This window comes from Camelina sativa, chromosome 11, assembly GCF_030686135.1.
Source record: "Camelina sativa cultivar CO46 ecotype springtype chromosome 11, ASM3068613v1".
Taxonomy (NCBI): Eukaryota; Viridiplantae; Streptophyta; class Magnoliopsida; order Brassicales; family Brassicaceae; genus Camelina; species Camelina sativa.
The window spans coordinates 4,118,762-4,141,781 of NC_141890.1; the positions used below are offsets into that span (position 1 = coordinate 4,118,762).

Here is a 23,020-nt window from a genome sequence, read left to right on the forward strand (position 1 = left end):
TGATGCTGAAAAGGGAATATGCTACTTTACAGTTTGCAATAGAAAGATGATCACGCATTTAATAGGCTCGTGGCTATGACTTATGAAGGATGGGAAAAAATTAATCTTCAAATCAAAATAAACCAAAAGAAGACCAAAAAAAAATCTTTAAAGATAAAGATTTCCAAAACAAATAATATTTGAAGATTACGAATTCGTTCTGATGAGATCAAAGGTTTAGATATGAAATTTCTTTGTTACCAAAAGAGATTAAGAAACATACCGGATATTATAAAGTTATCCATACTTTGGTTATATCATGTATCAATATAGTTCCCAACTTCACACAGAACTGTATATAAAAGGGGTATTGAATTAGAATTTTAAAAGATTTTGTAGGATTTAGGAAATTTTGGATTTTGAGAAATTTTAATGAAATTGTATGATACTTTTGTGGATTTGTTATTATTTTTATGTTAGAAAAGAAAAAGTAGTTTGTGATTTGGTGAGATTTATGAGAAAGATGTTAAGAGATTCACACACAAAGACAAATAGGTTCATCGACTTCTCAAACACAAAAGTCAGGTCTGTGTCTAATAATTATGGTTCCAATATAATTTTTCAGACGTTAATATATTGCAGAGGAAAACTGCACAAATAATTATTTGGAAAATTTGAGTGGACACGATAAAGAGGAATGATGAATCAAGAAAATGCATTAGAGAGGGTGGTGGTGTACAGGTGTTAATGATAGGTTTCAAAGTAAGAAGCAGAGTGAGGATGAGGGGGCGCCAGCTAGACGATCAAGTCGGACACGTAAGCCTAACAGCAAGTACTTGGATTGACGTAGTCTTGCTGCTTCTTTGTTTCAGTTTCGCAATTAAGGGACGTGGTCTTCCTTGATCGAAGGATCACATTCTCCACTTTCTATTTCCTGTTTTGTAGGAGTTAGTAACTCCACTTTCTGTTTCAGTTATTTGCTTCCTTGTATTCGTTTGTCTATTTAACCAATGAGAAAAACCAAAAATAGGTAGTCTAAACTACCAATCAAATACCTTGTGTTATGTTTTACAATCTCTTGGCTTTGAAGAGGGACCAACGTATCAAGTTGGTATCAGAGCGGTTTCCTTTTTTTTTTTTTTTTTGATTCACCATTTCACCATTGCAAGAACAACTAAAAATTCACGACGTAGATTGGAATTGACTCCACCAACCAGGGACGAGTCAATGGCCAAGGAGAAGGAGAGGATCGACACTATTGAAACAAACATTGGTTCAGTTAAGGAGGATATACGCGCGATCAACACTGGAATCGATGACAAGTTTCGGCTCATGAGAAGTCTCTACATCAGTCCATGGAGGAATCGTTTGACCGAATGTTGGATGTTATGAAGACGATGATGCATACTCAAGGAGGAGGATCGGGGTCTGTCAAAAACCGTCAAGCCGAAGCTACCCCGCCGTACGGAGACCAACAAAATCTTGCCATCGTACCCACACAACAAAGGGGTGTGAAGCTGGAGTTTCCGAGATTCAACGGCGTTGACCCAGCGGAATGGGTGAGCAAGGCGAAACAGTATTTTGCCTATCATGACATGCCCCGGGAGCAACGGGTGAGCTTTGCGTCGTACCACTTGACGGAGGAAGCGAACCTCTGGTGGCAGGCAAAATCAAAAGCCATTGGTTTACCCGATCGACAGATGCCATGGGAGCAGTTTGAGGTGGAGCTATGGACTCGATTTGGGCCTCTGGACAGATGCCATGGGAGCAGTTTGAGGTGGAGCTACGGGAGTTTGAGCGGTTGCAGAACAAGGTGGAGGGCTGGACGGAGAAGGCTTTGGTGGGAGCGTTTATGGGGGGTTACACCAATCCATTTCGAGCGGCATAAGGATCTTCAAGCCAAAGACCTTGATGGAGGTCATCAACTATGCGAGATTGAGAGACAACCAGTTACAACAAGAAAAACGGTGGAACAACCCTCGCATCATGGCACCACCACCGGCGTATACGGTGAGTCATCCGCGGGGGGAGAGCTCTAAGCCTACGCCGCCACGAAAATTAAGCTGGGAGGAGCTGAAGAAAAAGCGCAGTTTGGGATTGTGCTTTAGCTGCGATGATAAATTTTTCCCGGGGCACAAATGCAAGCAACCGCAACTGTTCATCATGGAGAGTGAAGCCGATGGGGAAGATGTCGCGGTTGAGACCACGGAGGAGGTCGACCAGTCCCCGGAGATCACACTACACGCCTTAACCGGCTGGGATGCGCCGACAACCATTCGTCTTCGAGCAGACATCGGCAAACACCACCTGCTCGCCTTGGTCGACAGTGACTCGACCCATAATTTCATCAGCCTAAAAGCGGCACAACGGCTCCGATTGCAGTTTACACCGACACCATCGTTTCGAGTTCGTGTGGCTAACGGGGAACCATTGACGTGTGCTGGCAAGTTCGATGAGGTGCTGGTTCAGATCGGCGAGGCGGCATTCACGGTGACCTTGCACGCAGTGCCATTGGTGGGCCTTGATCTAGTCTTGGGAGTTAAATGGCTTGAAAGTCTAGGCCCAACAGTTTGTGACTGGAAGGCCCGTACCATACAAATCGAGTGGGCCGGACGGACTCACACTTTGAGTGGGCTCCAACACATATCGATCCACGCCACTGATTCTAATAACGTCGTCAAAGAAGCTCGCCAAGGCCAAACCCTGTTCGCGATCTGTCTTTCTGACATTAATCCGACGCTGCTACCGGTCGAACCAGAGATGCAAGCTCTCATACAAGAGTTTGATGCACTATTTCACACACCTGATGGATTACCACCACGACGTGCGATCGAACATCGGATTCCACTCAAAGAAGGTACCGACCCAGTCAATGTCCGGCCGTATCGTTATGCTTATTTTCAGAAGGAGGAGATTGAGAAGCAAGTCTCGGAGATGCTCACATCTGGAATCATTCGTCAAAGTTGCAGTCCGTTCTCATCGCCGGTTCTGCTGGTCAAGAAAAAGGATGGGTCGTGGCGTTTTTGCACAGACTACCGGGCACTCAACGCAGCTACCATAAAAGACCGCTTCCCCATTCCAACTGTTGAGGACATGCTCGACGAACTGCACGGAGCGGCATTTTTTACAAAGCTTGACCTCACCGCGGGGTATCACCAGGTGCGAATGCACCCTTCTGACGTCCACAAGACGGCATTCCGCACACACAACGGTCATTACGAGTACCTCGTCATGCCTTTTGGTCTATGCAACGCACCATCTACGTTCCAAGCACTGATGAACGAGATCTTTCGTCCCTTGATGCGCAAGACGGTGTTGGGTTTTTTTGACGACATCCTCGTTTATAGCCCGACATGGACGTCGCACCTTCAACATGTCCGTGAGGTTTTCAGTCTCCTCCAACACCATGGCTTGTCGGTGAAGTTTAAAAAATGTGATTTCGGTAGGCGGGAGCTGGAGTACTTGGGTCATATCATCTCCACTACAGGAGTCAAGGTGGATCAGTCCAAGGTGCAAGTGATGTTAGAGTAGCCAGTTCCCACCACGGTGACGGAGCTGCGTGGATTTTTGGGCCTCACCGGCTACTATCGCAAATATGTGCGAGACTATGGTCTCATTGCAAGGCCACTTACCAATCTCCTGCGCAAGGGACAGTTCACTTGGGGGTCGGAAGCAGAGGATGCTTTCCTGAAGCTCAAAACAGCAATGACGACGACACCAACCCTCGCACTGCCTGACTTTACTCAACCCTTCGTGATACAAACAGACGCCTCTGGTGAAGGTATTGGTGTGGTTCTGTCTCAAAACGATCAACCTATTGCCTTCATGAGCAGGTCACTGGGCGTGTCAAAGAAGGCATGGTCCACATACGCTAGGGAGATGTTGGCTATCCTCATCGCAATCCGGTTGTGGCGGCCATACCTATTGGGTCGACGCTTTACAATCCAAACAGATCAGCGAAGTCTTCGTTACATGTTGGAGCAACGAATCCTCACACCAGAACAGCAGAAGTGGATGGGCAAATTGGTGGGGTACGATTACGAGATAGTGTACCGTCCAGGCAAAACCAACGCGGCGGCTGATGCCTTGTCTCGTCTACCGGAGAGTCCCACGCTACATGCCATCTCGGTCCGTATGCGTCTATCTGGGAGACTCTGCATGAATTGGCCAAAACAGACCCGTACTTGGTTCGTATTGGGGCAACAAACACCAACAAGCCTGGTCAGCCATACAGTTGGCGTGAAGGGTTGTTGTGCTACAATAACCGAGTGGTTATTCCACCCACATCGCCGCTTATTGGCCAACTCCTCCATGAGCATCATGATACACCACAAGGGGGCCACTCTGGCGTGCTCCGCACGTTTAAGCGTCTCTCTCGCCAGTTTTATTGGCCGGGTATGCACAAGACGATCATGGAGTATGTGAGCAGGGGCGACACTTGCCAGCGTGCTAAGTCTCAGACAATGTCACCCGCTGGTCTTCTCCAACCCTTGCCGATACCGTGCCAAGTCTGGGAGGATGTTTCTATGGACTTTGTGGATGGGTTGCCAACTTCCAACAAGTTCACGTCTATCTTGGTGGTCGTTGACAGGTTAAGTAAGTCTGCTCATTTGATTCGCTTGACTCATCCTTATACAGCTGCGAGTGTAGCCACAAAATTTGTCGCCAACATCATCAAACTCCACGGCATTCCACGCTCAATTCTCAGTGATCGGGATCCGGTTTTCTTGAGTAACTTCTGGAAGGAGTTCTGGAAGATGTCGGGCACCAAGCTGCGCATGTCCACCGCTTACCACCCTCAAACAGATGGACAAACAGAGGTGGTTAACCGGTGTATTGAGCAGTTCCTGCGTTGCTTTGTTCAGCACCATCCGACGCAATGGAGTGGCCTACTTCCTTGGGCAGAGTACTGGTACAACACGTCCTACCACTCTTCCACTGGTATGACACCGTTCGAAACTCTCTACGGCCGCCCACCACCACAGCTGCCACGGTATGAACTCGGCTCTTCCTCCTTTGCTGAGATTGATGTTCAGATGCGAGAGAGAGGTGAGGTTTTGGGTGAGCTGAAACGACATTTGGAGGCTGCCAATAACCGTATGAGACAGTCGGCCAACCGCAAACGTCGCGATGTTGAATTTCAAGTCGGAGACTGGGTCTTTCTGCGTCTGCAACCTTATCGCCAACAGTCTGTGCTCCGCCGTTCTTTCCAAAAGCTCGCCAATCGCTATTTTGGTCCTTTTCAGGTGGAGCAACGCATTGGTATGGTCGCTTACCGCTTGAAGCTGCCGGAGGGTTCTCGGATTCACCCTGTGTTTCATGTTTCCTTATTGAAGAAGCGGGTAGGGGAAGATGATCCAGTGGCGGTGGAACTTCCTCCACTTCGTGACAATGGCGTCTTTCATTTGGAGCCGGCGGAAGTTCTCTCTGTCCACATGATTCAGATTGGGGCAAAGCGCAAACCCGAGGTGTTGATTCGTTGGCATCAGCTACCTATTGAAGAGGCGACGTGGGAAGACGCTACTCAGCTCCCCGCAAGTTTTCCAGATTTTTCGATGAACCTTGAGGACAAAGTTCTGTTAGAGGGCAGGAGTATTGATAGGTTTCAAAGTAAGAAGCAGAGTGAGGATGAGGGGGCGCCAGCTAGACGATCAAGTCGGACACGTAAGCCTAACAGCAAGTACTTGGATTGACGTAGTCTTGCTGCTTCTTTGTTTCAGTTTCGCAAATAAGGGACGTGGTCTTCCTTGATCGAAGGATCACATTCTCCACTTTCTATTTCCTGTTTTGTAGGAGTTAGTAACTCCACTTTCTGTTTCAGTTATTTGCTTCCTTGTATTCGTTTGTCTATTTAACCAATGAGAAAAACCAAAAATAGGTAGTCTCAACTACCAATCAAATACCTTGTGTTCTGTTTTACAATCTCTTGGCTTTGAAGAGGGACCAACGTATCAGTTAAATCTTATGATGAAGTCAATATATTGAAAGAATACTCATTGAAAAACGTAGAACAAGAGTTTTTTCAATAAAAAGACACAATTGATTCAGAACTGAAATCATCTCCAACTCACTCAAACATACACACTAATACTTTTGTTTTTTTTTTAAATCTCAGTACAGAGAGAGTATAATTTACAATCAATGGCTTCTTCTTTTTCTCTTCTAGTTACCATATTCCTGTGCATTTCTTTCTACTGAAGCTTTTTACCGTCGGTGGAAAAGCCGGTGACTGGCTGTGTTTTAAATGGCGAGAGGCGAGGTGAGGCTACAAAGGTCTTGATTGCGCCTTGAGCCTAGGCGATGATCGCTCCGCGCCTTTGCTACCTGAGGCGAGACAACACCACAAAGCGTACGGTGAGTCCAATAATACTTCGTTTACCACAATTTGTGTCTTGTTAGTCTAAAATATGGATCATTTGAAACATAGAGAAAAAGACAATCCAATAATAGTAAAACTGAGAACTGAGAACTGAGAAAAAGCTAATCCAAACAAAGTTTTAAGCTTAAAACTCTAAAAATTCATCTCATCATTCTCCTCATCATCATACTCAACATCAGAAAGGCTGGAAATGTGAGAAGAGGCTGGAGACGTGAGGAGTAGGAGTTTATATGCACGATGTCTAATAGGATTTTCACTTTTTAGCAATCAAATCATGTATGCATATATTTCGGAACAGTATAAGGAAAATATTATCAACTTTTAACAATTGTTACCTTTTTTTTCAGTAGGTGCAAAACGCTACCGAGCGAGCTTCACGTCAAGGTCGTCAAGGAGCGACCGCCTTTGGGTTATAGCCTCGCTTCAGCTACTAGAGGCGCTTAACCTTGAGCCTACCCTCTCCTTGAGCCTAGGCGCGCCTAGGCCTCGCCTTTTAAAACACAAGTGACTGGAAGATCCCTCCTTCAGCTTCTTTCTCTTTCAACGAATGGGCTCAAAAAGCTCGCTTCAAAGTTGGAGACTTTATTGTTTTCAAGTACGAAGCCGGTAAAGACTCTGTTTTCCAAGTGACACAAGAAGCTTACGAGAAGTGCAACACCACAAGCCCTAAAGCCAGCTACACAGACGGGAACACAAAGGTGAAGCTAGACCAATCCGGTCCGGTTTACTTCATCAGTGGAACAGAGGGTCACTGTCAAAAGGGTCAGAAGCTACGTCTAGTTGCCGTCACTCCTCGTAACTCTGCTTTCTCTCCAGCTCCTTCGCCATCTGAGTTCGACGGTCCAGCCGTAGCTCCTACTAGTGGTGCCGCAAAGCTCACTGGCGCATTCGCCATCGTCAGCCTTGTTCTTGGTTTCTAGACCTTCTGAAGCTTTTCTTATAGAAGAAAAATTAGTTTGATATCTATTTATTAATTTTCGAACATGAAGCAGAGTATCAAAAAAAAAAATCTGGATATCAATTCGTTTCTCAAATCTGGACCTTCTGAAAGAGAAAGAGCAAAGGAAGACGATGCCTTTTTTTTTTCTTGAGAACTTGTATTTTTAATTTTTTTTTTGAAATCCTTCAGAATAACACCTATAGAGGTGAGATTGTTTCGTTCATATTTCTCACTAGTTTTCAACTAAGAAACTATCCAAAATCTTTTAAAATTGATGTTAAACATTTTTACAAAAAAATTGTGTCAAATTTGAATAACACTGAATTTTATAAGATTTGTATAAATGTGTAATTGAATAACAAAATATTCTAAGTTACTTTGACTGATTTTAAGAACATTCCAAATTCAATAACACTGGATTTGGATAGTGATTTTAAAATCACAAACTGAATAACAGAAGATTTTAGTAAAAAAACAGAATCTTTTAAAATTCTAATTCAATAGGTCTCATCTTTACAATATGTCATAGTTTATTTTTTTCAATTTTTTTTGGCTATCTATCATGTATCATTAAACTTAAGTTTAAGATATGACACGATTCCATTTTTCCACAATTAAAAACATATTTCCTCTCTCGACAACCGAGTTCGCCCTAGCCGTCAACAGTCTTCAGATCTACCTTCGCCCTCTCCGGTGGTTGGCGCTCCTCGCCTCTACCGTGAGAGGGTTCCTTAGTCTATCTTTAGCTTTGCCTTTGGTTTACAGTTCTTTTGGCTTTCGATTGGGGTTCCGTAGTTCTCTGTCAAGTAGTGGTTTTGAGTTTGTGTGGAGCGGTCGAGGGGACAGAATTTTGTTTGGGTGGTTCTCGTGAAGAGAATGGAGGTTGGACCTGATGGATCTTCGGTGTAAATCGTCATATCGCCATTTAGCTCCCCGATCTAGATCTGGTTCCCTGGTGTTTGCAATCGCTTCTATGCCGCGCCGATAGAGGTTGGATTTGGGCTCTGGTCAGTCCAGCCTTTGTCTTTCCGCTCTCCTTATCCCTTTGATTTAGCCATCGGTTCTTTTTAGGCTTGTTCCCGTTCCAAGAGAAAGGCAAATTGTTCTGAAATTGGGTATAGTCTCCTTAGTTGCAGGTGGTCTCTCTTCTTAGTGTTGGTTGCGGTGGGTCTTTGTGGGTGTTAGCCGGCTCGTGTTGTCGTTCTCGCCTTTGAGAATGGTGTGAATCGTGGGGTTAGACTTCTTTCCTTGTCTCTGCTTTTGAGTCCTGTTTAGGTCTGCTAGCTTTTTGGAAGGCTTCTTATTTAGGCGTTCTTTGGCGTTGATGTCGTCGTCGTCGTATCCGAAAGTCAAGCGTAGTTGTTCTCCAATTATGGGTCTTGCTTGTCGGGTTTAGAGGTCTTGGTTTGGAGAGATTGGCTCTCATTATGATAGGAAGAGGTAGATGTTATCTTTTGTTTGGCCTGGGGCATCTATGATAAATCTCATTCACTGGTTTCTTGTAAAGAAGAGGGCGACGCTTTGCTTTCTTGGTATCTATCTCATTTCAGTTAAAAGTCTTTTTGCTTTTGTTATTGGTGTAAGGTTATGTGCTCTTTCGAATTGAGTTTAAAAGTTCTGAGTTGTATTTCTAGCTTATATCGCTTCCCTTGTTTGGGGTTTAGTTTCCGGGGAAATCTCTTCTTCTTCCGGCTGTTGTTTCTGGGGACATTATGTCGTCCGCCGGCTTTGGCTTCCCTCTTTTGAGCGTATGTATCTTAGTTGTTTTGTTGAAAACAAGCTTATCAATATTATCAATATATTTTCAGTGAAAAAAAAAAGACACGATTTGTTTGCCCCAAAAAAAAGATATGACACGGTTTGTTTTGTAAACTATTACAACTACGTACGATAGGAAACAAACCTGAAGAAGAGAAAGAATTATAAAATCAAAATAATAAGGGATCGAGGATGTAAAAAACACCCTTTTTTGGAAGGTGTATTGTGTATGAACTTTTACTTGTTTGTTTGATTTTTTTTTTTTCTAAGAATATTCTATTAAATCGATATCATGTGAATGTAAATGCTTAAGGCCAGAGACGTACTTTGTACTGAACTTAAGAAATGTAATTATGCCTTACTTGCATGTAAGTTCTAACCTATGAAATCTTTTTGTACGCGCTTAAGTGTGTTTGCTTGTCATATGAGGCATTACGGTACTTCCATGCTTATAATCTTTTTCGAGTTTCCTTAATTCTCTCTCCCGATTTCGAGTTGTCTTTCATGTTCACCGTGCTTTGGTCCCTTTTGACCTTTGTATTAGCTAGCTAGCTATGTGTTCTTGTTCTTCGTTCTTGATAAAAACACAAACACAATTTAGTAAGAAGCATTGTTGCGTTTTCTTCCAATTCCTGGCAGCTTACTTCCAAGCTCTCCCTTTTTGGCTCATGGAGTCTCTAAGATCAAAATGCAAAACTCTCGCCAATGTGAGCCACCCGGACAACCATATTGATTTCTTTCCGCGTAGATCAAACATATTAGAACATGTATATCAAAAGATGATCGAAAGGTTAATCTTTATGTATATTTAATGATCAGAGCATAAACTGTTTCACATGCTGGAAGGGAAAAAGGCCTTTAGTTGTGGAAGTCGATGAACCATCAAAGGGACTCAAAATCCAAGGTAAGGTTGTGAAGAAAGATGGTGATTCATCGGACGATTTCTGGAGCACAAGTACATGTGATATAGACCACAATATCCCGGTCCGGTCCCAATCATCAAACCCGCCTTTTGATCCCCAGTGCAGCACACGCAACTCTACCAAATTTGTAAACCATGGTAACTCTTGGATGTATCTTTGGTGTTCTACTAAAGCCTTGGATGTTTTAAATGCTAAAAACCTATGTGTTTTTGTGTTCATGTTTAAATGAAAAAAAATCCCTAAAAAGCTTCATATAATTTTTTAAAAATTCTTTCCCTAATTGTATAAAGTATTTCATTTCCATTGTTTAGCATTTACATTTACAATTAACAACAAACTATACTAAAAGGTGTAGTTTATTATAAAATAATTATACTAAAGTTAAGGTGTAGTTTATTTGACAGAAAAAAATTATACTGAACGCAAAACAATCAACGTGGAATTTGGCTGCGTGTGTTATAAGAGTTTCATATGCATATAAGACCACAAACATAATACAAAACGATTTTTACGTTCGATTTATCCTTGATCATAAGTAGAGTTTGATACTTTGCTTTTTAAGTTATTTTTATAGAAACAAATCTTATTCAATACACCAAAAAAAAAAAAAAAAAACTACTTATTATCATTTCCTTGCATTAAAGGACTCATTTTGTGGAACGAAACGAGACAACAATGGCGTGAATGCAGAACCAGACAACAATGCCGAGTTCCAGAACCTGCAATAAGGTGATAACCACAAACAATTACGAATATTGAATCAATTATTTTCTATGTGTGTATACAGGAGTGGTTTATTGAAATTTTTCAATATTCAGATGAAACTCGTACTTTTTAATTCATACTTTCTAATGATTTTCCAGCTGGAACTCGACCTATGATAGCTTATTGAGCACAAACAAACTTTTTCCTCGACCAATACCTCTAAAGGTGATCTGACTTATAGTATATATGTCATGTTTCTAAGAAAGTTTTCTTTAAATTAATGATGCTATAATATATATGTAACAGGACATGGTGCATTTCCTTGTTGATGTTTGGGAGGAAGAAGGCTTATACATATGACACGTTCCAGCAAATAAGCACAATTTAATAGCTTTTGTCAAGTTCTATGTGTGTGTCTTTTTTTATTATAAAACCTAAGGTTTTAGTGTAGTTAGTAAAAATATTCATTGGAGAGAGGGTTAAATTTTTAAATAAAATACATTATGAATGTTTAACTCAATAATTCTGCGAATGTATGCATATTACGTACTAACGTAAAAGTCGATAATTTTACGAATTGAACACTTACTAAACTATTAAGTCGTGGTATTATGTTGAGTAAAGCTTTCATAATTATTCCGTTATTTTATGTGGTCATGGTGGATTCATCATCGTGAAATCTTCGTCTTCAAATTGCAGCAAAGATTATTCGATATATATCTAATCCTTGTCCCTTGGCTTGGTGTCATGACCGTGGAAACCAGTTCAAGAATCGAAAAAGTTATTTATTTGTGGGACAGAATCAAATTCTTTGTTTCCTGTTACGTACGTTTATTCGTGTCCAATCAAAATTTAAATTAATTTCCTTGGGTATTCGATTCGATAATCCGGGGGTCCCTATGTAATGTGTAAGTAAGTGGGGTTTGATTGTAAATGTTGAAAGTTTGGGGATCATTTCCATAATACTAAGTAATCGGAAGGGGTGCTGACAAGAACGTCAACTCCATGATGATATTTTTGCAGTCTAAATATCTGTTCATCTCTCTTCTCTCTCCCTCCACTGAAAATATTATTCCCCCAACTAACAAAATATGATAATGAGAAGCGCTTCATCACTTGACCTTAACCTACGCGCCGCCCAGAAACCGTCTGTTCCACGGGTTATAACGACGGCTCGACTCGTCTCTGATTCTCCTCGTGTTGCCAAGTCGATTACGAGAGCTTCTTCAGATGGAAACCTCTACAAGATTCATTCGCCGGAGAGCTCCAGAGAAAAAACGATCAGCGTATATCACGAAGAAACGGCATCGTATAAGGTTTTAGAAGGATCCCGGCTGCTCCCTCAGGGAGGTTCCAACGGTGGATTTGGTGGTCCTAGAGGCGGAGACGGTGCCGGAGGTGGCGGCGGAAGTGGAAGTGGGGGAGTAGATAGTTATTACGAAGATATGATCCAGCGTTATCCCGGAGACACTCTTCTTCTCTCTAACTACGCTCGTTTCCTCAAAGAGGTTTGTGTTGTTGTTTAATCTCCTCTGTTATTTCAGATTGTGTTTTTAATGTACTTGCTAATTTTGGAAACTTTTATTTACTGTAATTTGACCCCCAAAAAAAAAGAAAAAGAAAACACGTGATGATGCGCTATCTATCTATGGACTATATAGACAAGTTAAAAACAAAGTACGTATTATTGCAATTATTGAAGTCGACACTAGGTTCTTGATATTGAGCTTTTGATTGGTTGAATCTACTAATTCATGTATTAGCATTTAGCAAACGTAAATTTTAACGGTTTGGGAGAAAGAAGTGCTGATTGAGGAGATGCTATTAGATTAAAGTTAACATGTGACATGTCTTGATTTGTGCAGGTGAAAGGTGATGGGAGGAAAGCAGAGGAGTATTGTGAGAGAGCTATGTTGTCTGAGAATGGAAGAGATGGAGAGATGCTGTCTATGTATGGAGATTTGATATGGCAAAATCATGGAGACGGTGTTCGTGCTCACTCTTACTTTGATCAAGCTGTTCAATCTTCTCCGGATGACTGGTAAGTTTAACGTAGCTAGAAACCTTATTTATCGTCCAGATATCTGCTTTAGAGCATAGAACCTGATGATCGATATCCGGAAACTATGAGTTGAGTTTGGATTTGGGCTTTCGTAAAATCTCAGCAGTCTCCATGATGTAAGTTCATAACTTCATACCATGTTTTGTAGAATTGTTAGATTATTTCATGGGAATGGGTTTCATTGAAAGAGACTGAATACTTTTTTGTGGATCAAATATTATTTCTTCTAACCACGAGGTGGTGGGCTAGTGGTTCTAGCCTTGGTGGAAGAGTCGCCCTGTTGGTCTAGGCCAGGAATCGATTCTCTCCAAGTGCAGAATTACTCAGCTTTATCCTTTTGGCCACATGGGTATGGGCTCATTGCTTACGGCCCATTTGCATATTTGGGGGACCCTACCCGTGGGATACTCTCTCCCCAAAGAGATTAGTCTCGGACCCTCCATAGATCTGGAGATTTACTCTTTTTTTTAACAAAAAAAAAATATATATATATATATATATATATATATATTATTTCCTCTATATCCATCCTTTGAAGAAGCGATTGGTCTCTGCATCTACAATTTATATGTGGTGTAGCACTAAATGATACAATACATCATTCTTGATAGATGGTGCCGTAGATATAAAAATGTGATACTTTATGATTGGTGTTTACTGCAGTCATGTTCTTGCATCGTATGCTCGGTTTCTATGGGATGCTGAAGAAGAAGAAGAAGAAGAAGGGGAAAAGGAAGAAAGTAAACATGAGAATGCTTTCTCTACCTATAACAACCCATCTGTATCAGTTGTGTCTTGACTCTGTGTGCTGATGTTAAACCGGTGTAATACAATAAAAACTCAAAAGTCCGGTTTAATCATGAAAATATCTTTTGCACTTTGAAGTAAGACTGATGCTAATGTGTAGGAAAAGACGAACCAGATATCAAAAGTCCAGAGAGCTGTGTATTATTGTGGCAAATTAATTGTGAGATTCCAAAGATAATTAAAGTGGTTTGTGTCCTTATGCTTAGAGCCATAAAGGTGTGGAAATGAGACTTTTGAGAGAATCAATTATTGATCAATGGTTGCGAGAGATGTCACGCTCAACTGTCGTTAGCACCATTGCTTTTTGTGTCTTTCTTGACAGTTGCAATTTGCAAAATAAAACTATTTGGCTAATGGGTTATCTGCAGACAAAAATAAAACTTTTTGGGTTCATATGCCAATAAAAGTTTAGCTTACGACGGTAAAGGAGAAAACATCAAGATAGAATGCTTTACACTTTTTTCAATCTGACAAGATTGAAAAGCAATTTTCACGATAACATAGTAATTACCGCAAACCACAATAACTAGTAATTCGACCCTCTTTGCAACATTATCTTCACGTACATTTGTTTAGTTTCTTGTCGAAATCCCAAAATCCATCTCCTACAATATCTTGTTTACTAATTACTCTGATGGATCGCCACAAAATTTGGAAAAGAGCCAAAGAGTAGAATCAATTATAACAAAAGAAATTGCACATAAGCCAATAATAACAAAAATGAGAAAAAGAAGAAGATAAAGAAAGAATACACAGACAGAACGAAACGCAGAATCTCCTGAATATTCACCTTTTAGTAATCAAAGCATCAAAAAGAAAGAAAAAAAGAAAAGAAGATCTTGACATCAAAAAAACAACTTAAAAAGATTAAAAACATTACCATCAAACATAGGAATATATAAAAGCAGCAACCTTTAGGACCAAACCTATATGATTCTTTTTCACTCCTTTACCCATCTCTTCTCATATAAGTTTAGGCTGAAGATATATTTATATAAATATAATACGGTTTCTTTTTCTCCTTTGTCCTCCTTAATTAGTGCAAAGAGATATGATGAGTCTTGATAGAGTAATGATCGTACCGCAGAGTTTTCAATGCTCAACAGTAACCGCTTCAGATACCTCAATGGACTTGTCGGCTCTGTCTTCATTCATCCTTGGAGATACAATCTCATGTGAATCTTCTGCATCAGCATTGGATGATACAGTCACTTGTGCTTCCTCTTCTACAGGATGTGAAGACTGGTTTACGGTTTCCGCATCTTTTTCAACTTTCTTTTTCTCAGGTTTCACCTTCGCTGAGGTTGTGGCAGCTTTTGCTGGGGCGGGTTTTCCATCGGGAAGAGCTGTTTTCTGAGATGGCAATCTTGGAAGTGACTTACGCACTGGTTGTTTCTTGAGCTCAACTGTTGGCATAATTCCCTTAGCAGCTGAGTTATCTTTAGAAGCTCTCTCATCTAGGCTTAGCCTACCAATGCGAGGAGTTTGAGTTTCTTCACAATCCGCTCCAGAAGCAGTCTTCTTTCTCCCAAGTTTTGGAGATTTGGCTCTCGTTGGTGGTATCTTCTTGGACATTAACAACAGTTTCACATGAAATGTGAGTATTAGTACTTCAGTAAAAATTGAGATCCTGGTTGAGCTTGAGCAGAGAGGAGAAGTACCTTCTTTAACTCTGTTTTAGGCGGCTGAGGTTCTTGATAAAAGCTAGGCATGGGTGTGGCTTTGAAGTTCAAGCTCTTCCTTAGCATCCTAAGCTCAGCTTCTTGTGTTTCCTGCGAGAAAACCAAGGATTTTGTTGAGTATGCCGGGAATCTAAACTCTGTGACAAAGAACAGGATCTAGGAGACAACCTTGGACTTGGCTTGCATGTTATTAATCTCCTCTTCTTTTGCATGAGTCTTCTCTTCAAGCTTGACATAGAACTGCACCATATGAAAGCAGAAATATGATTATTTGTAATTATATTCTGGAGAGAGGATAAGAATAATGAAGCAAAATGTGAACCTCTCTTCTCTTTTCAGCTCGTTGGTCGCATTTGAAACTGAACCCATAATTTGGAAGTGCACCAACTTTACGAGGTTTTCCATCGTCTGCTTTCGGACTACTAAGAAACCATCAAGTCATATAATCAGCATAACTGATAAAAATGAGAGGCAAATGCAGAAAGGCCCCGACTTTCCATAAGAAAAGAAGAGCTGGTAAATATAAAGGTAAAGGTAATACTTAGAAGATTGAGTATCATCTTCAGATGTCTCATGGGCTTGTTTCTTTTGAGGCTTTGGTTTCACCTTGTCCCTGTATCAAAAAGGGAAAGAAATTTCCAGTTTCAATCATTGATTAGGGACTAAAAAAGAAATGAAAAGACTTAGCACCAAGATCTGGATGCCATTATTGGCAAAATGTTTTGGGTTTAGCAGTGAACACATGAGAGGACCAATATGGAAAGAAACTCTGAATTCAAAAATGAGGACTCAATACCGGGCGGCGGTTTCAGCAGGTGTAGAGTCATGCTTCCCTTGCTGATAGGGAAAACGAAGAAATCAGAAACAATCATCAGCGGATTAGCAAGAAAGAAGATCACACACACACGTATGCCTAAGCCAAAGCAAAGAAACCTAGATGTAAAAAGTGAGGGATGATTACCTTTGAGACTTGAGCCTCTCTACCATTGAATGATTTGCTCTTAAGAGGCTCTGTTGGCCTTGCAATAGGAGCAACAGAACCATTTGATGCTGCCACTTTAACACCTGCAGTTTTGCCCTCTTTGTTCTTTTTGATGTGAACCGATGATACATTCTTAGCACCAGAGAGTTTATCATGCTTTGGCTTCCGTTGAGCCTTATCGCTTTTCATACACTTTGAATCATCTACATTTTCAACTTGTGTGCTCTACCAAACAAAAAGAGAAAACACATATGTTAATTACAACTTACAAGTGGTTAATATGACAGGCTAGTAGATTCACCATCCGGAAGATACAAACCTCAGCTACCTCTTTGAGGTGTTCAATTGCATCCAAAGTGGAAATGTTTCCGGAATCCTGATTCTGACATTCTGAACTAGTAGTATCAACAGTTTCGTCAGACGCAACCCCATTCTCTTTAATACAGACAGTTTCGGTAACCAAACCACCATTAGCAAGAGTAGAGTCAGTCCCATCAGCAGCAGCCATGATACTTTCAGGGTCCATAGTAAACTACAAAACAACCAAAACAAAAAAATGGCAAGAGACATAAAAAGGTATGAGCACACCAAACTAATTTCAAGTTAACTGAGCAGAGAAGTTGATAAAAAAACTGAAACATTTAATCCGCATTGGTAAGTATACCTAAAAAAAGGCATTCACTTTAACCACATCACATATATAGGGGATAGGGTTAATGAAGTGAGTAACATAGTAATCAACATTGTCAGTAACAAAGATTCAAGCTACATTATAAACATAAGCTACTTCACGATAGTATTGTATACATGAATATGAATCCCTAGAAGTCAGTTTTTTCAAATCAAGTAATCAACATTCACCACAGCATCAACGAGCGCAAATATCTCCACACACCCAAAAAAAAAACCTAATTTGTGATTGATGGATCGATCTAAGAGAAACAAATCCAAGAAACGCAAACCTAATCTGGATATAGAAGCAAATCTAAACCAGAACAAAACAGAAACTAAATCTCGTGGTAGTGAGAGAGCTCACTCTGGTAATAAGAGAGTTCTAGTTTCGATCTACCGACACTCAAAACAATGAAATGAAAACAGACAAAAGTCAAAATAAGTTGCTCAGATTCGTAAGAACATCCGCCATTAGTTTACACAGCAACCAAACACAAAGAAGAAAGAAGGGAAAAAAAAAATTAAGAACACTAAAAAATGAAAGACGCAAATCTTGCTCACCAAACGCAGTCCCAGAGCAAATCAAACATCCATTGAAGCAAAAAATCGAAGGGATGAGAGTAGAAGAAGATGATGAAGAGAGATGAGGTCTCACAATAGTTCTGAGATTCCGATTTGCTCTTAGACTCTCTATTTTTTTTTTTTTTTTCCTTGGTTGGGGTTGGTTTTGGGGTTTGTGAAGGATGGGATTCTCGGTCTACTACAACACACACACACAAGTTTTGATTCTTCTGTGACTCTCTCTCTCTCTCTTTGTTTAATTTAAAAAAAAAAAAAAAAAATAGATAGAGAGAGAGATTTTTTTTTTTTTGAAGAGAAAAGGAAAATGACAAAACGGTTTTAATATTTATTACAGCGGCTATTTATTCTAAGTCTAATAAGTACCACGTCATTACATTAAAATTACGGTTATCTTTTTAAAATTCTAACCGTGTTTTTTTTTTAATCGTGTGTTTGTGGGGGAGTTTTAAAAGCAGAATTTTTTTTTTTTTTACTTCAATCAAACTCTTATAATTAAAAGACATTTTAAACAAAAAAAAAAACAAATGAAAAACTTTGGATTAAAAGAACAAAAAAGACATAAGTGGTTGGCAAAAAAAAAAAAAAAGATACATTAAAGTGGGAACCAAGTCCAGATTTATAAAAATGAAACCCCGGAATTAGGGGGGTTTAAGATATGGTTTAGATTGCTTTTATGTTTTGATTTTAAAATACAAAGATGTGTGAGAGTGAGAGTGAGAGAGACATGACCTTCTCATTTTCTTAATCAAAAAAACGGTGGTATAAACTTTTCGTCATTAGTTATGCACATATACTTTTACTCTTCTTCTTACATGGGACCTTTTATTCATCTACTTTAATTTAACACCCTTTAATCTCCCATATATTTAGAGGCCAGCTCACGGAATCTTCATTATTTGTTATTTGTCTACATAAACTAACGACCTTAATTATAATATTATGATCATGTTTTCTAAAGCTAACACATATAATACTTCAAAAATTCTACCCATGTTTTGTAGTCTAGTGGTTTGTTCTACTTATTGCTAATTTGCTATGTATCATCATCATCATATAACTTGTGCTTAAATTTGAAAACGTGCGCGTGTGTGTGTGAGAATTGTAGATTTTAAAAAAACCTTAATTAAGATTTTATAAATAATATCTTTCTGATATAGAAGATCAGTAATGGTACATCTAATAAAATCTACAATATTTCAAAGTTGGAATATATATACGTATAGTGACTAGTGAGTAAACTAATAAACAAGTACGCATTTCCCATTTTATAAATATAATATATGCTTCTTTTTTTTTTTGAACAAAGTATAAATATAAAATATGCAAGTGTTACTTATTTAAATACATGCACCCACATGTACACACCAAAAAGCTAGCGGTAGGCCAAAAGAATTAAATCAAATTAAAGTTAACTATACTTAATTTCGTTGACTACAAAGAAAGTAAATAGTTTATTAGTAGTACCCAACTAACAACGTTAACTAATCCGCCTACTTAGAAAGTGTTTCTCCGGAATCTCATCTCAAAATCGATTTCTTCGTTGATTTTAGACTTCAATATTTGCATATATAGTTGGATTTGAGAATACTGGAAATGAGCTTTTGCGTAGAATAAAAGTGTTACATCTCGTCTAGATGCGATACCAAGAACACGCTTCTTAATATTTCAATTTGTAGCTTTTTTTGGTTACCTTAGCAAAAACATGTTTGTTTAGCTTAGTGAAAAGTTGAATGTTGTTTCAGTATGCTATATAGCTCACGTTGCTAATTAGTTTTAAAAGTTTTTATTTGCATCATCAAAAATTGGTGGGTTCTACCTCAAACTTAGTGAGATTTTTTATAAACAATTCATATAGACATAGTTGCGTAACAACTTTCTCTCGTCGTTACATCCTCGACAACTCCTCACACATGCATAGTTTTTTTTGTCTCTGACCTAGTGGTGACACTATTACAAATATATAGACTACTTAGCTTCGGTAATGTGTGAACCATAATACATGTGTGTATGTATAAGAACTTCTTAATATTAATACTAAGCATTTTAGGGGAAACAAGTGTCCTACCATTTTCCCAACTAGTTGAGTTTGATGCGTTTTCTATTGAATTTGTTTATAATAACTGAAATAACTATTTTCTTTAGTAGAGAAGTGGTGACAACTTAAAGTATAATTATGCTGATTAACACTGAGGTGGTGAGAGAGAGAGAGAGAGTGATTAGAGAGTAAGCAAAGTGATTAGACACCAAAACCACTTTTATTAAGAGACAAGTTGGTCCAGTGATTAGGGTAAGATTCAAGTACAACAGTGACACCTTTCCTTTCTAGCTGCTTCTCAAATCTTTCTCACTCCATCATCTCTACTCTGTCTCTATCTAATCCTAATTTCATAATGTGTATCTTTTATCATTTTCATATAATATATTTAAATGACTAATTAGTAACATTTTTTAGAAAAATATATATATTTTGATTAATGTTTTTATTATTACAAGAAAAATTGATGAAAATATTATCTATATACATATTTATTTAAGTATTAGTATTTAGCCATTACTTTCGCATATTCTTATACTAATTTAGGCATATCCTCTTATGTGACATGGTATGACAATAGTCACACCACCTTGAGACTTGGATGTTCAAAAAACTTGGTGAAGTATGGTTGCTATCTGTGGGCAGTTTTTATTCTAAATTTTGATTTTATGTTGGTCGGTGTGTATCGTTGTTGGAAGATTCGCTTTACCATCCATAATATCAGTTTTATCTTATCCAATTGAATGCGATTGTACTACCCTTTGATCTCATTGTATTTTATATGATAAATGATAATGACTAGTAGCCAAAAAAAAATTAGTTGTTATACAAAACACACATGTTATGTTTAGTATCCCTTTTGACATAGAAACGGCATATTCCTATAAGAACTACATCTACCTATGACGATTCGTACATACTATATCTATTCATTCATTGGTTTTGTGTTTATGAACGAAACATAACTAGTAGAATCTACTCGAACTAACTTAGTAATAATTGCTTTAATCCACCACATACGTCGAAACTGCTACGTTTGTAAACGCACAAGACTGAAAACGTCATTGGTTTTTTTCGTTTTGTAAAGTGGTTAATGGAATTCAAATCAAACACCAAGTTAGTGTAAAATTTTTGAGTACTATATATTGGATGTTTAGTTTTGTAGTAGTAAGCAGAGAAACTTTATACTTACTAGCAAATAAGCGTTATTACCCAAATTATTCAGGCATGTTTGAAACACTTATGAGCTAACAAAAAAATACATATCATAACTTCTTCCATTTGGCCCCAGAATTAACTAGTTTGACATAAGCATTGGTGAAGTCTTCGAAGAATTTGTCTTGATCTTCTGCATATCGTTTCACCCACCTGTGCATCATCAAACCACGAATCTATATCAGTTTAATAGTTTTCCAGATCGCTCAAATGATAAGAACAGTGTTCAACAGATTCCAGTTTTATCCATGAGCCTATAGTCCAAGTGTTCAGCACATTACTCTACTCTACTTTAAATGGCACTTAAGAAAATTAGATAATTGAATGATAAGGTAAGAACTCTCAGAAAACTGAGACCTTAAGCACTCATCATCGTCCACTAAGGCATGATCCGAAGGGAGGCCAACCATGCTCGTCATTTTGGCTGCACTCATAAGAAGAAAACTATGTAAATACATAATCGTAGTCTTACAATCAATCTTTAGAACATAGGGAGGAATGGTTGAAAACTTATATTGTATGAGTAAAAGAACTTAAGAACTTTGTCATGAGACTTACAAGTTGATGTCCATGGTTTTTCAAGAAGGATTTTGTAGTATGCATTGTCAAACCCTGTCGGATCTCCAAAGCCTTTACTCCCTATTGTATGTGCCCCAGATAAAGCAACAAGCTCCTGAGTCCTGCAATGGCACACAAAATCATTGACGTCGAGTTACAAAACGTTGATACAAAAATATGTTATAACAACCCACAGCTATCTTTGTGTAAGGACTCACGAAAATCCTTTTCTTTTGAAGCATTCTTTTAAACCCGAGGCACTGAGGGTTTCTGGAGGTAGCTTGCCTTCTGGATCAGGTTGCCTGTTAACATGAAACAATCTCCCTGTTGGAAAGATAGAAACAGTGACCAGAGATCTATCGAACGAGGACAAAAACCATTTATGTTGTGCTTATACGTTGAATCAAGTCTTCCCAAAAGTACTGGAATTGTTGGGCCGCCACATATTGAAACTGCTTCAGATCCAGCGACAGAGATCATATCCGCCCAAGACACTGAGATAAGAGAGATTGTAAACATTAGCACCAAGGCGCATGACAGGAAACATGTCTTTAGTATACTGCATAGTTCAAATAGTAAATACCTGGTTGTATCTCATCAACATTAACCTTCGCTTTTGCTAGAACCTAACAAAAGAATTCATCTATCAAGAAGATTAGTTATTCGAATGTAACATATTTGACAAACTTATGATATAAGAGCAATAAAAAGGCAGTTACATAGATGCGAAATTACATGTTTATATGCTCACGCTAACAGATTAATAGAGAGGGATTTAGTGCCTTTAAGGATTTCTTCAAACCTGTGTTTTCAGGTCTCTCAAGTTCATATGCAATAGACCCGTTGATGCCACCTGCAATTAAAGTCATAACCAAGAAGAATCAAGACACAATAGATCTTAACTTAGTGGATTGCAGTATCTCTCTTTTACACAGATTCCATATCTAATTGTAATCTAACAAACAACTGTTTACATTTAAAAACTCATCCGTTACCTGAATTATCGTCCAGTTCAAAAGTTCCAGCATCATGAAACACTAAACGAAGCACACCAGCAGCCTTACCCTTTGTCACAACTTTTCTTATTTCGTTTTGCATCACTGGATATATGCTGTAATCCAAACAGTCGCTTTGCAAAATTAGCACAAAAGACCTCTCAAATCCAGGCTTCAATTATACAAAAGTTAAGGAGGATTTGTTCAAACTCACTCAGCTGCCTTGCTGCCATATGGCGTAACCAAATGAGATAGAAGCTGCACTGTTGACAACATGACTACCATTTTTCTTCTACTGGAAACCAAATCAGGACGCGAACCTACAAATTATGCACAAAACAGAACAATCTCAGCACGAATCGAACTAGACTAAAACATTTAGTAATATATTTTTAAAAAAAAACTCTTCTGTTCCATATAATAGAAATGGCTAACGATACTGGGAATCCGGTCTTACCAGGATCATCGGACACGCAACGAATACGCCAATCTCTTAACCTTCTCACAACATGTTTCCCGGAAGATTCGAGTTTGAATTTGAAAGAAGAAGAAGAAGACGAGCAACACCGTAAAAGAGAAGTCTCCAACAGTGACGCAGTCGTCGTCGCCGTCGTCATCTTTAACGGTGGGACGAGAATCACCGAGTCTCAGCTGATTTTTATGTGACACGTGGTTTCTATTGCCTTCCCTCACGTGTACAGTAAGCAAAAGATTATATAGCCAATAGGAATCGACTCTGAGAGAGA

The 23,020-nt window shown here is 39.1% G+C and overlaps 4 protein-coding genes across 18 annotated transcripts; 2 read left to right on the forward strand and 2 right to left on the reverse strand.

Moving 5' to 3' along the window:
* The first annotated feature begins 9,490 nt into the window (after positions 1-9,490).
* On the forward strand, positions 9,491-11,280 carry LOC104721597 (uncharacterized). Its single transcript, XM_087476351.1, has 5 exons — positions 9,491-9,763; positions 9,876-10,116; positions 10,624-10,708; positions 10,843-10,909; positions 10,991-11,280. Exons 1-5 carry the CDS (start codon positions 9,611-9,613, stop codon positions 11,042-11,044), a joined length of 600 nt encoding a protein of 199 aa, XP_087332477.1. The 5' UTR covers positions 9,491-9,610; the 3' UTR covers positions 11,045-11,280.
* A 365-nt stretch (positions 11,281-11,645) lies between these two features.
* On the forward strand, positions 11,646-13,634 carry LOC104721598 (uncharacterized). The gene is made up of 3 exons (XM_010439618.3): positions 11,646-12,192; positions 12,550-12,725; positions 13,410-13,634. Exons 1-3 carry the CDS (start codon positions 11,776-11,778, stop codon positions 13,543-13,545), a joined length of 729 nt encoding a protein of 242 aa, XP_010437920.2. The 5' UTR covers positions 11,646-11,775; the 3' UTR covers positions 13,546-13,634.
* A 678-nt stretch (positions 13,635-14,312) lies between these two features.
* LOC104721599 (protein WVD2-like 5) lies at positions 14,313-18,056 on the reverse strand. Of its 14 annotated transcripts, none has more exons than XM_019233031.2 (9): positions 17,451-18,056; positions 16,537-16,749; positions 16,197-16,442; positions 16,032-16,072; positions 15,777-15,848; positions 15,558-15,657; positions 15,404-15,475; positions 15,215-15,325; positions 14,313-15,119 (listed from the first exon to the last, which is right to left on the reverse strand). In XM_019233031.2, the coding sequence occupies exons 2-9, from the start codon at positions 16,741-16,743 to the stop codon at positions 14,646-14,648; spliced, it is 1,323 nt and encodes a 440-aa protein (XP_019088576.1). In that variant the 5' UTR covers positions 16,744-16,749; positions 17,451-18,056; the 3' UTR covers positions 14,313-14,645. The 14 variants fall into 14 exon arrangements, with proteins under 14 accessions (XP_019088576.1, XP_010437923.1, XP_010437921.1 ...); XM_010439621.3 differs by having other exon boundaries at positions 14,313-15,116; positions 15,558-15,654; positions 17,451-17,803; XM_010439619.3 differs by having other exon boundaries at positions 14,313-15,116; positions 17,451-17,791.
* A 2,567-nt stretch (positions 18,057-20,623) lies between these two features.
* On the reverse strand, positions 20,624-22,986 carry LOC104727620 (putative L-ascorbate peroxidase 6). 2 transcript variants are annotated; one of them, XM_087473847.1, is made up of 10 exons: positions 22,732-22,986; positions 22,489-22,594; positions 22,275-22,390; positions 22,082-22,132; positions 21,863-21,905; positions 21,677-21,773; positions 21,498-21,581; positions 21,280-21,401; positions 21,079-21,145; positions 20,624-20,874 (listed from the first exon to the last, which is right to left on the reverse strand). In XM_087473847.1, the coding sequence occupies exons 3-10, from the start codon at positions 22,308-22,310 to the stop codon at positions 20,772-20,774; spliced, it is 603 nt and encodes a 200-aa protein (XP_087329973.1). In that variant the 5' UTR covers positions 22,311-22,390; positions 22,489-22,594; positions 22,732-22,986; the 3' UTR covers positions 20,624-20,771. The 2 variants fall into 2 exon arrangements, with proteins under 2 accessions (XP_087329973.1, XP_087329972.1); XM_087473846.1 differs by having other exon boundaries at positions 22,062-22,132; positions 22,732-22,977.
* Between the last annotated feature and the right edge of the window lie 34 nt (positions 22,987-23,020).

Coding starts and splice junctions, on each gene's coding strand:
- LOC104721599 (XM_019233031.2), bottom strand. CDS start 16,743: ATGGACCCTGAAAGTATCATGGCTGCTGCTGATGGGACTGACTCTACT. Junction 15,326..15,403: donor ACATGCAAGCCAAGTCCAAG/GTTGTCTCCTAG, acceptor GTTTTCTCGCAG/GAAACACAAGAAGCTGAGCT. Junction 15,120..15,214: donor CTAAAACAGAGTTAAAGAAG/GTACTTCTCCTC, acceptor TTAATGTCCAAG/AAGATACCACCAACGAGAGC.
- LOC104721597 (XM_087476351.1), top strand. CDS start 9,611: ATGTGTTCTTGTTCTTCGTTCTTGATAAAAACACAAACACAATTTAGT. Junction 10,117..10,623: donor TACCAAATTTGTAAACCATG/GTAACTCTTGGA, acceptor CTTGCATTAAAG/GACTCATTTTGTGGAACGAA. Junction 10,910..10,990: donor CTCGACCAATACCTCTAAAG/GTGATCTGACTT, acceptor TATATGTAACAG/GACATGGTGCATTTCCTTGT.
- LOC104721598 (XM_010439618.3), top strand. CDS start 11,776: ATGATAATGAGAAGCGCTTCATCACTTGACCTTAACCTACGCGCCGCC. Junction 12,193..12,549: donor ACGCTCGTTTCCTCAAAGAG/GTTTGTGTTGTT, acceptor TGATTTGTGCAG/GTGAAAGGTGATGGGAGGAA. Junction 12,726..13,409: donor CAATCTTCTCCGGATGACTG/GTAAGTTTAACG, acceptor TGTTTACTGCAG/TCATGTTCTTGCATCGTATG.
- LOC104727620 (XM_087473846.1), bottom strand. CDS start 22,891: ATGACGACGGCGACGACGACTGCGTCACTGTTGGAGACTTCTCTTTTA. Junction 22,595..22,731: donor TTGCGTGTCCGATGATCCTG/GTAAGACCGGAT, acceptor CATAATTTGTAG/GTTCGCGTCCTGATTTGGTT. Junction 20,875..21,078: donor GACGATGATGAGTGCTTAAG/GTCTCAGTTTTC, acceptor GATGATGCACAG/GTGGGTGAAACGATATGCAG.